This window comes from Amblyomma americanum, chromosome 3 (genome assembly GCF_052857255.1).
Source record: "Amblyomma americanum isolate KBUSLIRL-KWMA chromosome 3, ASM5285725v1, whole genome shotgun sequence".
NCBI classification, from domain to species: Eukaryota; Metazoa; Arthropoda; class Arachnida; order Ixodida; family Ixodidae; genus Amblyomma; species Amblyomma americanum.
Genome location: NC_135499.1, coordinates 174,402,589 through 174,418,448, shown reverse-complemented (window position 1 = coordinate 174,418,448; position 15,860 = coordinate 174,402,589). Strand labels below are relative to the sequence as shown.

General features: G+C 49.6%; 1 protein-coding gene and 1 pseudogene across 4 annotated transcripts in view; one reads left to right on the top strand and one right to left on the bottom strand.

Moving 5' to 3' along the window:
• Nucleotides 1-1,778: 1,778 nt before the first annotated feature.
• LOC144124271 (uncharacterized) lies at nt 1,779-2,492 on the bottom strand (annotated as a pseudogene).
• An 8,353-nt stretch (nt 2,493-10,845) lies between these two features.
• The window catches only part of Pka-C3 (Protein kinase, cAMP-dependent, catalytic subunit 3), a 136,515-nt gene continuing 131,500 nt past the window's right edge, over nt 10,846-15,860 (top strand). For 3 of the 4 annotated variants that reach the window (XM_077658844.1, XM_077658843.1, XM_077658841.1), the window contains exon 1: nt 11,035-12,170. In XM_077658844.1, coding sequence (XP_077514970.1) covers nt 11,966-12,170 — 205 coding nt within the window. In that variant the 5' untranslated portion in view covers nt 11,035-11,965. Of the gene's footprint in view, nt 12,171-15,860 lie in introns of all 4 variants that reach the window. The other variant, XM_077658842.1, reaches the window with a different exon arrangement.

Sequence of the window (15,860 nt, the reverse complement as noted above, 5' to 3'; positions counted from 1 at the left end):
AAAAAATATAATGCGTGGCATATGACAGACTGAATTTCCCAGCAACGGACGCAGTACACCTGGTGGCAGCCTATGCCATCACGCATCTCTAACAATGGCTGTGAAATCATTGTAGTGCCACTTGAGAAGCGTAAGCAGCCTCCAGTCTTAGGTGTGAGGCGTACCAGAGTCATGCTTTGGCAGCAACGCTTTTCGTCCGCTACAGAAACCAACAAGGAATTATAAACCCTCAAAGCAACAGCGAAGAACAGTTGTCAATTCCGCTCTAGTAATGTCCCAAAATGCAAAATAAAATCTGAGTGCCAAACGTTCTGGTCCAGGCGCCGATCCACGTTTCATAGAATTCACAGGGCAGCGGTAATCTGCTCTAAAGATTAAAGAGCACGATGTTTCTCTTGCTCCTCAGTAGTAACTGCCGGCCACTCAGTCATGATTTGACGTGCTCCAACAGCCACGACACAATGCGTAATTCGAAGTCGCCTTGTCTTGAAAATATAATAAAGATATGGTCGAGGACCTACGGAAGCAACGAAGACATCTGGCCGGAGCAATGAAAGAAATTGTTTCTCGCAAAGTGGAGCACATCAGGGTGCGCACACGGGCTGAGTCTACTATAGAGTCACTCTTGTCTACCACGCCAGGCTGCTTCTCTGAGGGATGAGGCACTAATGAGACACTGATATCGCACCTGCAGCACGTCTAACCACGCGCTCATTAACACAAAGTTAATGCATGCCTGCCTGCAGAGCTATGCACAGCTTCGAAGCTTTCTATTTGTTAGCTGTCCTCTGTGCACGTTAAAGATTCCCGGTGAAGGGCTTAATGTTTTTACTCCGGGCTCGGTTGTTCTCTGACAAGGGATTCACGAAGGAGCGCATGCACTCGCGACACCTCTATCCCCACACTCTAAACACAAATAGTGCACCTATATTGAAGTAAAAAGGGACTAAACTGTCCTCTAGCGAACACCCTTTTATAAAAGGGTGTGCGCCAGAGGACAGTTTCACTCCCTTTTTACTCCTTTTGTTTAGAGTGCACCACACTGTTCCTTAGAAAACAAGCACGCAACCGTGGCGCACATTACAGACACACTCTACCCTGTCCCCCTATCATTCTTCCTTCGCCACTCCTGCCTGCACCCTATGCCCAGAACCCTTCGCCTCTTCCCTCCACACCGTCTCCCTCTGACCAGCGGCTCTTTCCCCCGGGACCTAGAGTGCCCGAAGGACTGGGAGACCCTGCTCCCAAGATCTCGAATGCCAAGATCTTGTAGTCTTTTTTTTTTTGTCAAATTGGTGCGAGAAGTCTTTCAGTTTAGAGTCGACCTCAGTCGGCTGGGGAAGGAGGAGTGGTACGTTGTTTTTTCGAGGGGTGGATTGAGGGTAGCAGTATTGGTTTGTATTGTCGGAGTAGGAGGTGAACAAGGAGTAGGAGAGACCAGTGAGGGCTGTGAGGCGGGTTACCTCCTCCCGTAAGCCCCGGAGCTCCCCATCTCTGCGGGACGGAATGTTCAGGGCGGGGGCAGGCGGGGATCTCTTTGCATGGTCGACCCAGGAGAGGTCCTTCCGAGGCTTAGCGCTGTGGTCACCGGGGTCACGGGAGGCGAACCAAGCGGTGTTAGCACTGCGCGATGACTTTCGGAGAGCTGGCTGCTGCTCCGGTGTACTTGACTGGTGTCGGGCGGCTGCCGGGGTAGTGCGTGGCGTAGGGGGCGTACTGGTAATTGCACTGTGCGTTCCCGTATGGTGCCCGCTATCACTTACGATGCACTTGGGCGGTCAGGATGGGGGCTCTGTCGCCATATGCTTGTCACCACAGTTGGGGCAGCATCCGCTGGCTGGGGCGGTAGCCACGTCCTGGCTGTGTCCGATACGGCGGCATTGTAACATGTGTCCAGTTTTGGTCGATGGGGAAAGTACGTGTGAGTGCCCGCCCAAAAGCGGATAGCTTTGGCCAGAGGGCTGTTGGCATGAGTGATGACGACGGACTGCTTTTCTCCAAACGGCCAAGCGTCGATGACTGGCAGCTGAGGATTTAAGGAGACAAGTCCCTCCAAGATTTCGGCGTTTGACTTACCACTGCGGCCCATATGCATGACCCCCCGCACGGCATCATTGGGTGGAGCGAGGTAGGCGGTGGCAGCAGATGAGTTCGTGCCGATGGAAATGGACGTGATTTGGGCATAAGCCCGAGCTCGAGCCTCCACTGGAGTGCTGACCGTGAAAGTATTGTTGGCCGGGTGCGGGCATTGGCCCAGCGGTGCATATCGCTGTGAGAATCATACGAGAGGTCTCCTTGGTCACGTTCAAACTGCCACGTGGTCGCACTACGTGCTTGAGATCTTTGCGTGGCAGCCGCGGAAGAGGCACGCTCCTCAGGCGCAGTTGGCGCGGCGCAGCTCCGGATTCCTCGGCGATTGGGCGGCCGTCGCCGCGGGTGCCATAGGAGTTGCCAGGCGGTAGTGGGTGCGGAGAAGCATGACGACCTCCCATTCTCCAGTTCGGACATCGACGAGGTCTATATAAGTACCCTCTACTTGATACTCCATGGCTGAATGGGCTTGGGGCGCCACTGACGCTAAACCAAAAGTAGGCCTAGCTCCGGCGCGGACACGGAAGACAGAGAAAAGGCCGAACAATCCGACCCGGGTGGGCTAGCGTCAAGCGGGTGGGCTTAAAATGGGCTGCTAACCTTTCCGGATTCGATGATGGTGAAATTGAGAGCGTCAGGACAAAATGTCTGGCCTCAGTGGAATTTGAGGCAGAAGCCCATGTGCAGTGCGTCCTTTCGCAGAGGTCGAAACCAACCTATCGCAATTCCGAGTCCTCCGGAAGGTAACGTGTAAAATTTACGATTTTATTGAGTATAAGCATTTTCATTAATTTTCTCTTCCGTGCTATTGGCGTTTTTACACAATGCTGCGATTTTCTTCTTCCTCGGAGGATTGACGCGCTTGCTTCGGAGGCAGGGCATACCGAGTATGGCATTTCGGCAATAGACGATATGCGAAACTGCTTGGCGGTCTGGCGACATCGCGCCCACAACTTCCTGTTTCCATCTTGGTTCGGTCGAGCTCGTCGAGCCGGTGCGTCGTTTAATATGCGTACTTTCAGTGTAGCTGTCGTGAATCTCACGAGTGGAGTTGCAAAAGCCGATGCCTCGGGTGCTGTGCTGCTTGCTCTGCTCACCTTTTACCAAATGTAGGTCCTTTTACTCAGCGCCAACGTGTTCTTACCGCGTCCTCAGCTTCGCTTGAAATCGGGCGCTGATGATGGCAAGAATCGGCACAGGAAAGTCGAACCCTGTACCGTTGTCGTTTTAATACGCGCATTTAAGTACCGGTTCAAGTGTCGCGCATTATCATCGCTATTTTATTTTACAGTGGAGGCAAATTCATCCGGGAGGGTAGCGAGCGGTGATTTTGCGCTGAGTGCGCACATGTGCTGGCCAACTTCTGTGGCACTGAGAACTATCGTGCGCGCGGATGCTATAGCAGCTGAGTGCACTGCGATACAATCACACAGGGCCCTCGACATACTGCCATACCCTTAAATGCAATGTGCAATGCATATCCGAGATTTTCAACGTCAACTTTTCAAAGCCGTTGCTAGCGTTGATTCAACCAGGCGTACGCCTCGTTGAAACTGCGTCAATGGAGGGAATACTTCGCTGTTAGCAGTCCATATTAACAAATGGGTATCTTGGAAATATATCACAATCACGTCTCAGTTTTTATATACACTCTATCACATCACACGGACGCATTAACCGCGCATAACATGCGGGGACGATAGCATGATATTAAAGGAAAACAGCGCTTGGGACCTTGCAACAGCTCCACGGCCGAGATAGCTTTCTAGCCATTCTAAAAGCAATTGAACTCGAGAAAACTGAAGTGAACATTTAGGAAACTAAACCGTATTTGGCTTATGTTTTTTGAGTGCACTTAGCTCGCCACGTCACGAGCGATCGAGGTTCGTAGATGGAGCGCACTTATATATTACCCATGGCCACTATTATAGTGCCCACGGCTACTGCTACTGCTACTGCTGTTGCTGATAGGATGAAAGAAAAGGAAAGTGCACGGGCCTGCCTACTGGCTCAAGCCGGAAAATTGCCGGCACTAATTTGTCGGCAAATTAATGAACACGCTTCTTCGCGACTGGACTACATGATTGAGCAACACAGGCCTAGGCCGGCTGAAAAATTTGCCACCTCTATTATGTTGTTGAAGTACGCGTCGATATGGTCACTTCCGACCGACTATGCGGTATGGGAGAGTTAGTATATGCACAAAATCGACTCCTAATTTTGATCAGAGAGAACAAAGACTGATCTGTAACCTAGTTTGACCGAAAATCACCTGTAAAGCTGTAAATCACTTTTAAGGGGGGGGGGGGGGGGGGGCATACAATTCTTGGTAGTGGGGCTCGGCGTCCGCGCGAGCCCCTGCCGAATCAATGTAAAAATTATATTCCGACGTCACCTGAGCTCATATATTTTGCTTCCTGTTTACCGTTTTATTTTTCGTTGTTGTTAATGCGTTTTGAATTATATTTCATTATTTGCGCATCCCGATGGGATAGGATAGGATAACTTTATTGAGCTCTAGCGCAAGTGCTTTTATGCGGTTCAGATTAGTCCATCTCCGCAAAGGTCGGTTTCCCCTATTCCAGGGCTCCGCTGGATGCTGCCGTCAGCTGAGCTCGCCGTGTCAGACCGATCTGGTCATCGCGGCAGTCGCTGGAGAGCACACCCTCCCATTGTTCCGCACTTGGGTTTGGTATAATTGGAACGACGTCGACTTTTCCACATGCCCATGTTGTATGATATAGTGTAGGCGTAAAAGTGCTTTAGGCGAAAACTTTTGCCGCAGCGGCTCTTTGTGCAGGTGGTCGAAATTATTCCAGAATCCTCCGCTACGGCCCCTCTGTATTCCATCTCTCACTCCCTCCTTTATCCATTCCCTTACGCGGCTGTTCAGGTGTTTGCCTTGATGAACCGAAGTTACTGCGCCATTTCTTTTCGAAAAAAAAAAAACCAAAGAAAAAAGTCAGGACATGTGATACGTGAGGCTCATCACTGCTCTAACCTTAATTTTTGTACACATGTTATCAATCTAGTAATTGAAACTTCAGTGCAACTTCATAAAATTCCGCTTAACTCAATGAGCCCGCGTTCAATATAACGAAATCAGTAGCATATATTGGAACAACTTTCAGGTTAAATACTAAAAAAGTGTTATGGGAAATAGTGTTCGACATAACCGCACCTAGATCCCCTGTCTCCGCTATAATTTGAAGGCTATTATATGTAGTCACGTTCCGGTTAGTGCCGGCTTGCAGGGGTTTAGCCTTCAAGCAAGCCTTGAAATTAAAAAATAGCCATTCTAGCACGCACTTTACCACGTTTGTTTTATGTTTGTTTATTGGGTTCAACGTCCCAAAGCGACCCGCCGCGGTGGCTCAGTGTTAGGGCTCTCGGCTACTGATCCGTAGTTCCCGGGTTCGAACCCGACCGCGGCGGCTGCGTTTTTATGGAGACAAAACGCTAAAGCGCCCGTGTGTTGTGCGATGTCAGTGTACGTTAAAGATGATGATGATGATGATGATGATGATGATAATAATAATAATAATAATAATAATAATAATAATAATAATAATAATAATAATAATAATAAGGAGGGAATAAAAGACGGTGAACGTTAATGATCCCCAGGTGGACGAAATTATTGCGAAGACCTCCACTACGGCACCTCTTTCTTCCTTTCTTCTTTCACTCCCTCCTTTATCCCTTCTCTTACTGCGCCGTTCAGGTGTCCGCCGATATATGAGAACGGTACTGCGCCATTTCATTTCCCCAGAAACCAATGTCCCAAAGCGACTCAGGCTTTGAGGGACACCGTGTTGAAGGACTCCGGAAATTTCGGCCACTTGGGGTTCTTTAGCGTACTCTGATATCGCACAGTACACGGGCCTCTAGAATTTTGCCTCCAATGTTTGTTTTAAAAGCAAACAAATTCGAACGGCACCGGTGTAATGGCTGCTCGAGGAGCCCCGACAAAAAGCTACCAAGAAAACCAGGGTGGCCCAGGTTAGAGTCACCGGAGTTGTTTTTTTTCCATCTGACTATAGGCCAGGCTACGGCTGCTGACTGTGCTCTGCCTGATGGGCTCCCCTGCACAACAGAGATCTTGCCGTGGCGGTGCTCCGAGGAGGCACCTGACGGCACAACGCGCGCCTCGACGCGGAGCCGAACCGGTCTGGCCGGGCCGGCTGCGGCTGGCGCACTCGGCGCGAAATAGAGACGTGCTCCAAGTCTCCGCCAGTGCGGTCAGGGTGCGCCGAAGCCGCCGAACGCGTCGGCGGTCAAGCGCAGTTGGAGTATAGAGGGTCTCGCTTTGGCCGATGTGACGTCGCCGTGCAGCCCACGCGCGTGCGTTACGCCAGAGTATAAACGCGCCTTAACAGATCCTGCGCTGAACCGCTAATCAACGTATACAGTTGCGGCATCTATGGGAGCCAATGAAACCCCCGCATACTCACTGAATAAAAGAAAAATAAACCTGTGCCGAGGCTCGGAATGCCTTTGGCGCTTGAGGCGGAGACGCTACCACTCCGCCACGACGGCTCAAGCTTCAAGAATGAATGAAGGCGCATCTAGTGAATGCACTCTTCCGATTCAGAAGTCGCCGCGCTCTCGCTACGTATATCCTGGCCTAAGAGAGCTAGGCCATCAGCAAATTTTTTTGTACTACTCACATTGCAGGCTGGAAGATTTGCAAAGCGTGTAGTGCACTTCAGATTATATGATGCAAAATAACAGCTTGACAGAATATATTTCTTTTGCCGGCATGGCCATTCTCTCAAAATAGAAAGGGTTTTCAAAACAAAGCCAAAACCCACAGTCGTGGCATTTGCAGTGAATAGTGCAGTAAAATCTTCCTGTCAACATTTGATCAAAATTGCCGTGGCCAATAAAAAAACACGATTCATCAAGCTGTTTTCTATTTAAAAGCATCATAATTTTTACACACATTTATAGAGATGAGTGATTTCTTGGCCCTACGAGGCTGGTGTATAGGAGCTCTCACCAATGTGGCGAGGGCTGCTTTTCACCGGGGGTATCTGTTGCTAAACTGCCGTCGTCGCTTCAGATGACGCGGTTGTTCCTTCAGTCGCAACAACAAGACACATTCAGAGGGGTCGAACTGCCTCGATAGTGAAAGGGATATCCAGCAGACTGAATATACTTGTAATGAATTTCAAACATTACACCTCATAACTGCTTCACTGTGAAAGTTTGGCAAACGCATGTCACAATGACGGAAGCTACCATGAGGAGTTGCATCCTAAGAACGGCATGAACTGAGAAACACAACTGTGGCATCTCTTTCATATATTGTCGATTAGCAACAATCATGCTCCACGAAGCGGTAACTCTAGTTCATTTTTTTTCGCGTTACAATAGATCAACCACTTCCCATGTGCCGAAGACATTTTGATTGAGACCTTCGAAGGACGTTCTTGCACCAGAAGCACGACTGTCATTTCAGGTAAAACCCTGCCAACCTTACAGAAATGTGTTATCGAACTCGAAAACAGCATAAAAAAATAGCTTCACCGGAAAGCGCATCATCGCAACTTAATATCGCTTATTTTTCTCCTAATCCCCTCCAGGTGCGCATAACACTCATCTATAGCTGGGGAGATTAACAAGCTCCCAGGTTTTTATAGCATGCACTTAAGAGCAGCCTCCGGCGTGAACGAAACGAAAAAATGACGTCTCTCCCTTGCAAGTCGCACAAGCGATCCGCACTTATCCCAGCCATCAATTAGTTGAAGAAGGAGAAATATACACCGTAACGTCAATGAAACTGTACCGTGCAAAGAAGTACAGAGCCTATTCTCATGCAAAGACGTATCATACACTTTTGCGATTCATCAAAGGCTCAGAATACGCAGCGGTGGTGGTCTACAGAATAGGAAAGACTACGCAAACTACGTGGACGCACACTGTAGTCACATCCATCACTTCTTTGGAGCCGTCTGTTCGTTTCAACCCAGTCGGATGTCGTGCTCACTTTGACAGAGCGATTGGGCCCAATGTCGTCATCGCCGTCGTTCAGCCGGTACTTACTCGGAAGTTTGTGGCCGAAAACCAGAAACCACACCATTTGCGATGTGCGCTTTTGTCGAACGTCGCTTTCTCGCGACACAACTAACGACAGGCAGGGAGCATTATTTACGCGGACCGTGCGTGTGATAAACAACACCGCCGAAACACGCATTCCTTCGCTGGCGCCGCAGTGTGAGGTTTGAAATTCAACCGATATTCCGGCCATTGACTCCCTGATGCCAAGGGCCCACTGATCACTTGCACAACGGCGAAAGGAAAAGAAGCCTCTCTTCACTGCGCTCGCCTCCTTTTCCTCTCCTGAGCTGTGATCAAGATCTAGCTGGAACGCTTCATGCATGAACTAACTGAAACGGGGCTTCACATAACTGTAGACGAAAAAATGACAAGCTGGCTGTTCTACTAATATCAACATGTTCCACACACGTTCCACTTAGCATGGCAAGATGTACGCTGGAAAACTTTCTGTTACATATATCTGGAGCCTCATTCCAGATAAAATAGGCGGAAAAAACCTTTTAGCTGGAACCAAAACACCTGTTTGGAAACGAAAACTGGAAGTCTGCCTTTTAAAGTAACTACCAAGTCTACCACATAGTTTCTGAAAATGAGCCAGACGTGAAAAGCAGTCACTATCTATAGCAGTTTTCTTAAAGAGCAACTCACCGCGACAGGAACGGCAAGTAGTGCGAACCTCCGCATATTGCTTGGTAAGTATTTGGCACAAAACGAACACTTCACTTTTAAAATATAGACACGGCACAATTCCCCTACAGCGCACAGCATAGCATATTTTATAGCAATTGCATTTTCTTCTCTTATTTAATGAATTGTTAGACATAAGCGTTTGGTGTTAGCTGCTTACAGGTATATAGTAAAATAACATTTCTTGCTGCAAGTAACTGGAGTTTAGGAGAGACATCATAGAAAAATTGACGTCCATCGTCGGCGTTTTTAAAGTCATATATACATTGGAGTACATGTGCCTTTGTAGATAAGCATTGTTTATTTCCTCATACAGAGTGCTATCATTTTGAATCTGGCTCGTCTTGTTGTGGAAAAACGATGAACTGTAAGCTGAATTTTTCTTGCGACGTGTTGTAATTACTGAGTGCCTAACCTTGTTGGCACGTAACTGAGGCGACGGTGCTCCTTCAAGCAATGCATTCAGCAGGTTCTTGCCCCACTGTCTCTTTTCCTCATTACTACAACTTAACTGTGAGTGAGAAGGAAAGAAGCTAACATTCCGAAAGTAATAATGCTCATTTTAGGTCAGCTGCTAGCCAAGCGAAATACCCGGCATTACAGCGGTGTATGAAGGACCAGCTATCCTCTTTTTCCTGTAGGTAGACACGAGAATCTCCATGGTGCCACTGCCACCCGCCAGTCTCACTCTTTGGTGCGGCATCGGCGATGATCGCGGACCGTGTCGTTGTGGGCGGACGTAACGGGGACGTCGCCGAACATCCCGCCCGATGCAATGTCTGCCTCCACGCCGCGCCAGCTTGTGAGCCATACGGCTGTCGTTCATCCTCCTCGCTACGAGCCATCGGAGGAGAGCGGCCGAGCTCTAGCCCAGCGAAAACAAAACAAAACGAAGAAACGTGACTAACCGGTTAGCTCGGCTTTCTCTTTGTTCACCTTGAGCCGACCTTCTGGAAGCCAGATGGCCACGCTGGGCGAAAGCGTGCCGCAGAAAAGGAAGCCTCATCATGCGAGGCGATCGCGCTTGTAGATTTTATTGTGCCATTCTTTGAGCACATCTTCTTATGCAAACGGCGCCCAAAAGACGGGTGAGGCGAAAATTGGTGACGAGGTCACCTTTGTGACAATCCCGGAAAGAAATTTTACATCTATGTCATCTAACTGGAACTGACCAATCCGGCTTATTTTTCCTGTCATGTTAGATTTTCTGCGGTGGAGAGAAGCAACAGTGTGGAAGCTTACGGTTGAAGCTTCAATTCCAACAGTTTAGTACGGGTGTCCGCATTGAAACTGGGAGTAGATAAGATGCCTTCAACACCAGTGGCTAATTTTAAATCATGTTTATAAAATTGTCGATAAATGGTGCACTTACAACCACGTCTACTTGGGCTATTACACAATGAACTTCTCACATGCAAATTTGTAAAGAGACGAAAAAACTTCATGACGACAGGTTAGGTGTGAAAAGAAATGTCGAAAGCGCGAATTGTGTGGTAAGCGCTATAGCCATTAATACCTGCGCACAACACAATTACAGCGCTGTCGGACTGGTGGGGTTGAGACGCTAAGAGGAATGCTCGTACAACCCACTGTAGCCGTAACCGTTTTATCCGTACGTAGCCGATGCGGTTCAGAAAACGCATTTCTCGTTCAGCCAAACAATTACCAAATATGCTTCGCGCATCTCTACGGCTTCGCTTTATCAGCCGCTGTCTTGCGTGTTTAAATTTTGGAACCTCGCACAGAAAACGAAACGCGCAAGAAAAGTGCCACCGGAAACAGAACAGCGCTCCCAGTGGCGCACAGCGAGACGATGCACTTGTAGCGCGCAAGCTGCTTCGATATACACGTTAACGCTATTCTCCGGAAAGGAGGAGGAGAAGGAGCAAGAGGTGAGCGGAAGAAGAGCACACCTGTACAGAAAAGACGAAACAGGCAAAGAAGCGTAGAGATGAAGAGAGAGAGGGTGGGACGCAGAAGGAAAACTGGAAGGCGGAGGGAAGTGGGTGTCAGCCCGCACCGGTCCGGTCCGCGGGTTCGCGTACGTTCATTTCCCGCGGTACCTACGGAGTGTGCGCGCGAGCGCCATCTTTGAAAAAGGCCAGTCCTCAACACAAAACCGGCTTCATGCCGCAAGCAGACGCTCACCCTCCGCTCCGGACGCCGCCAGCGCCGCCGTCCGGCCTTTGTGAAGAGCGGCGACGACGCTACGGGAGGAAGGGAGCGGCGAGGAGAAGCAGCAGCTTGCTCGCATCGGTCGCTGCGCGGAGTTGGCCGCGAGGTCTCGGCTCGCTTGAATCGCACCGCTTAGCTCCGGCGAAAACGCGCCGATCGCGCCTCAGAGCCGCGTGCGTGGTTCGACTGGTTCAACGAGAGCAGCACTGCCTTCGAAGTCGCCGGCATAGCGCGGCGTTACTCTTCGTCGTTCAAACAGTGCCTCCCTTGTTGTGCCGACGACGATTATTCTGTGGTGGTGTTCGTGGTTGTGGGGCTCGCCGGTCATCCACTTGGCTCCGAAATGCATTGACCCGGCTCGAGCGACTGTCGGTCGTCGGTCCTCGCGCTGCTGACGAGTGTCTCGACTGAGACCGGTGCGTGGTTGTTTGTCAGCTCGTAGCTACGGCTACGGCTCCGGGGTGGTGAATTTGGTGCACCTGTGTGCGTCTTCCTGGTAACGCAGTTTGTGACTGACAGTGTGCCAAGACAAAAGACGTCGTTGCCATCTATCCAAGTGCGCCGTCTTATGTGTCCCATTATGTCTCCCTGGGAATGGTGCTTAAACGCTGTTCGATGCCAATGACTAAGGCTGCCCACGTCTTCTCTTCGCGCTGAATCTTGTCGCATGACAGGTTTGCTCGCAGAACGGTGACTGAACGGGTGTGAAGGAGTGTAGACGGCGGGAGCGTCGTTCTGCTTTTCGCTTTGAGGGTCGAGAAAAGAAAGGCGTGATCTTTTGCGCCTTTAGTGCGAGCTTCTTTTCTCACAGTTTCGTGGATTGACAGAGTGTGTTCACTTTCCACACAGTGGGGTCTGTGAACCTCAGTCAGAACAGCTGCCCTTGGTCGGTTGTTCGTCGGTGCGGCGGACGGCTCGGCGCTAGTCCCGTTCCCGCGTCGTTTGTTGTATGGCGTCGAGTCCTCGCGTGCTCCTGTCCAACGGTTCCGGCGGCATGGTGGTCTCCCAGGGCAAGGTTCGCGCCACCAGCCCTTCTAGGGAGGACTCGGGCAACGACTCTGACGGCACCGGCGCCGGAGCCAAGGGCGATGCCACGGGATCGTCGTACCGCAAGCAGCCCGTTCTCGAAGACTTCGAGATGATCAAGACAATCGGTGAGTGTCCTCTGGCCGCATGTTGTCGCGGTCTCTATTCCTTCGCTGGAGTTTACTTTCACGACAAAACTAAAGAACATGCGCATTTGTGTGAAGTGAACACGACTTCACCGTTGATTTCGTGAGTACAGTATAGCGCGGGAGTCTGTTGGAGGACTCTGAAATACAGGAGGTCAACGTATAGGACGACCGTAGGAGGTCGTCCTGTCTATTCAGAGCATGCTGTCTTCACCAATGTGGAGAAGAGTGGCGCTGATGTCACGAGTAAGTTTCTGTTTAGATGACCCGACATCTTCTTTTAATCGCGTGCGCTGGAAAAAAAGTTTAACAAAAGCTCTACACCAGTGGCGCCGCTGAAGGCTTGAGTCATTAAGTGTCATTTCATTATATAATTGTTTGTTACACAACAATCGTTCGTCGTCGCCATTTTTAGTGCCGCAACAAAAAGGTCAGGAAGAATTTATAATATATCGAAATGATAGCTGTCGTATGTTTGTTTGCCTTCCAGCTGTACAGCCATTTTTTTTCTTTCTGTGAGGTGTGGAGCGTGCAGAAACGTCTAAAGATGTGAAAATTTTTAAGGGGACGGACAGTACGGCCCGTTGTAGAGAAAATGTTGAAGAAATTTCATTATCTAAATGAGACGCACGTGACGTTCCATGTTGTACGTTGTAGAATAATAACTTCAAAATGAAAATTTGTTCCTCCTCATGCGCATTCCGAACGTCCTCGCTGTAAGTTCCACACATCCCTGAAATGCTGTCCGCCCCAAATATTTCGTGTCTAGTGGCAAACACGTCTGCCAATGTTCTACCGGGCACTCATATTTCTCCTTATGTATCTAACACATTTACACATTCGTTAACTAATTTTATTTAAGCGCTAAACTGAAGACTTAGGGCACCGGTTCAAATTGATTTTTCTTCTTGTGTAGTACTATTAAATAAAGCAGATTTTTAACAGCCTTTTCGTGACATTTGAGCATTATTCTGCAAAAGACTCCTATGTTGCGAATAGCCAAACGCAAGCTGTGCCGGAATTACTATGCATATAGACGGCAAAGGTACTGGCTTCAACTCAGGCGGCTGGACAGGCCAGTTACGCTGACGACGGCATTGAAGCGACCTGCAGTCTTAAACGTAGCGAGCAGAAAATTTTGTACGTTGTTTTGATCTACCAAACTCTTGGGAAATTACTCTGGCGCTGCGTCGCCGCTAATTAATGGCCCGAAAATAGGTCACCTACCAGCTTTAGAGATGCCCAACTTCAAAGCGGAATAAAGTAACTCGTTCTTTTTTTTTGTTTATCGAAATTCATTTACAAAATGCAAGTTTAAATACAGAAAAAATTGAAAAGCTGGAACAGTGCTGAGCTGTTCAGAAACGTCTTCGCTATGAACAGGCAGCGTCGCACACACTCTGCAGCTTCCCTCGTTTCAGAACAAGCCCGCATAGCGACGAGCCGAGACCGAGCTGCTGGTTACCGATTCGAACCGATGTTTGTTCTCCCTTTTAGGAGAAGAAAACAAACTTATAAAGAAAAGTGGCGACGCACACTTTCACAAATATAAACCCTCCACTCATGGTATACGCAGTACGTCGGCTCACTGTGTAAACAAAACCCTGACCTTGGCGTTACTTCTCTTGACCATAAACTTTTCTACCCTGCTTCCTAGTTCGCTCCTCGATCTTTTTTTTTTTCTCCTCCCACAACGCGGTCCCGGCCCCGACGACGATTGATCGTGCCTCCTCTCTCCTCGCGTCGTGGGTGGAGACAGCTTTACCACGAAGCACACGTGTCTCACGTCTGTGCGCTTCCCCGCACAACAGCTTAACCCTCGCACAGCGCCGCAACTGCTGACGCCTGTATGCCCCAATTGCACGATAGCGCGTCGGCAGAAAGAGGACGGGAAGTAAATAAATAAATAAATAACGTGGAAGACTGCTGGCAATGGGATCGAGTCTTTATTGGAATAGACGCGGAAACAAAAACATGCGGTCTACGGCAGTAGCAAGGATGCTTGCCGTCGCCGCCTCGTTGGTCCCTCTTTCGACGAGTGGGTGGCGATATCCATTCAGTGTTATTCGTGTTATTATTGCCTCTTCGAGGGCGTAACACAACGTGGGAAGGTTGCGTCACTGCCGCCCCAGCGTTGGCGGCAATTACGGCCCACTTTCTTAGCACCTTCCTTGTTTCCCACGCCCGGCAGTGCATCTGGGAACTTGGCGCCCGCCCTACGGGCGAACGCATCATTCTGGATCGTGCTTGAGGGGTCTTCGTAGAGGCGTGTGCGTTTGCGCAGGGAGAGCTATACGCCACGCTCCAGCTGGCATGCATGCGTATTATTTCGGTGTTCTTTGGCGAATTGTTTTGTCCTTTTTACTGGGTGGGAACACTACGAACCAGTAAGTGCGGTTCAGAAAGGGCTCAAAACAGTTTCGGAAGTCGCACATAGTTCAAGCGCTCATCATCTGGGACACTGTATACCTCGCGGTCGTATGATACCTGGCGCATAGTTTTGTGTGGGTAATTTAGTTACGGATAATCTGCGTTGCTTTCGTAGTTTTTCTGCCTAAGACCGGACCGAGCCGAGACGAACGCATATAGCTCTCTTGATTAATAAGCTTGTTGCCAGTCCCTCGTCCTTTATTATGCATCACCTTTCGAACTCGTGGCTGATTCGTCTCCGCGTAAAAGGCTATAGCCTTTGCGTCAGCTCGACCTATCCCTTACAAAAACTTCTATAGAGACTCTATAGACTGCCCATATACTTTGTCTATAAAATCTATAGCCTCTATATAGACTAATTCTAGAGAACCGTCTGTAGGCAATACAAATCCTACGGACAGTCTATAGAGTATCTATATATTTATGGCCATACACTTTTACTAGACTTTTGTCTATAGACAGTCTATAGACCATGAATAGACAAAAAGAAATATCAACAGGAACGCAATAGAGTCTATAAGAAGTCTATCGACTGTCTGTACACTATTTTTGTAATGGATAAGCGTTCAAATACTTCAAATGTGATTGCGTAGCTCGAGAACAGGGCAAAATCCAGTCTCCGTTCGATCATAATGCCATGTTTGCTTCGTAGTCGCACGTTGCTTCGCACAGACCAATACCAGTAGTGCCGCAACGACGGGTATTAACTAGTTACGCTTCCTCGGTCGCTCGGACCTGGATCGAAGCGCACCGCAGCCCGGGAGTTTGTTGTATAAACACGCCGCTGCCACTGCCGCGCAACTCTTGATCGCGCAGGAACACAGGCGCGTGTATGTATGCACAGATGAGCTGGGTGCGTTGCCAGCGCGGCTGCACACGCGACCAGCAACGGCACGCGCCCCGCGACGATTACCCAGACAGCGGTGGGAGGGCCGGCGCAGGAAGCACGAGGCGGCGATCTCTCCTATGCAGGTCGCCGCTCATCGCGCTGTGCAGAGTAATTACGGGTTGGACCGCCGTCGGCGAATGACGACACAAGTAGGCCATCGTTTCATGCACGAGAAGTGTGCGCAGAAACCCCCTGGCGCCGCATCATCGCTGCTGCACTCCTGTGTGTGTGTTTTGGGGGGGGGGGGGGGGGGAACGGAACGGCTGGACGGAAGAACCCCTGACGCCTAGGGCACGCGACCAAGTAGACGGATAAAATTCATGCTGCGTCCGCGCCTGCCCGCTTCTGTTTTG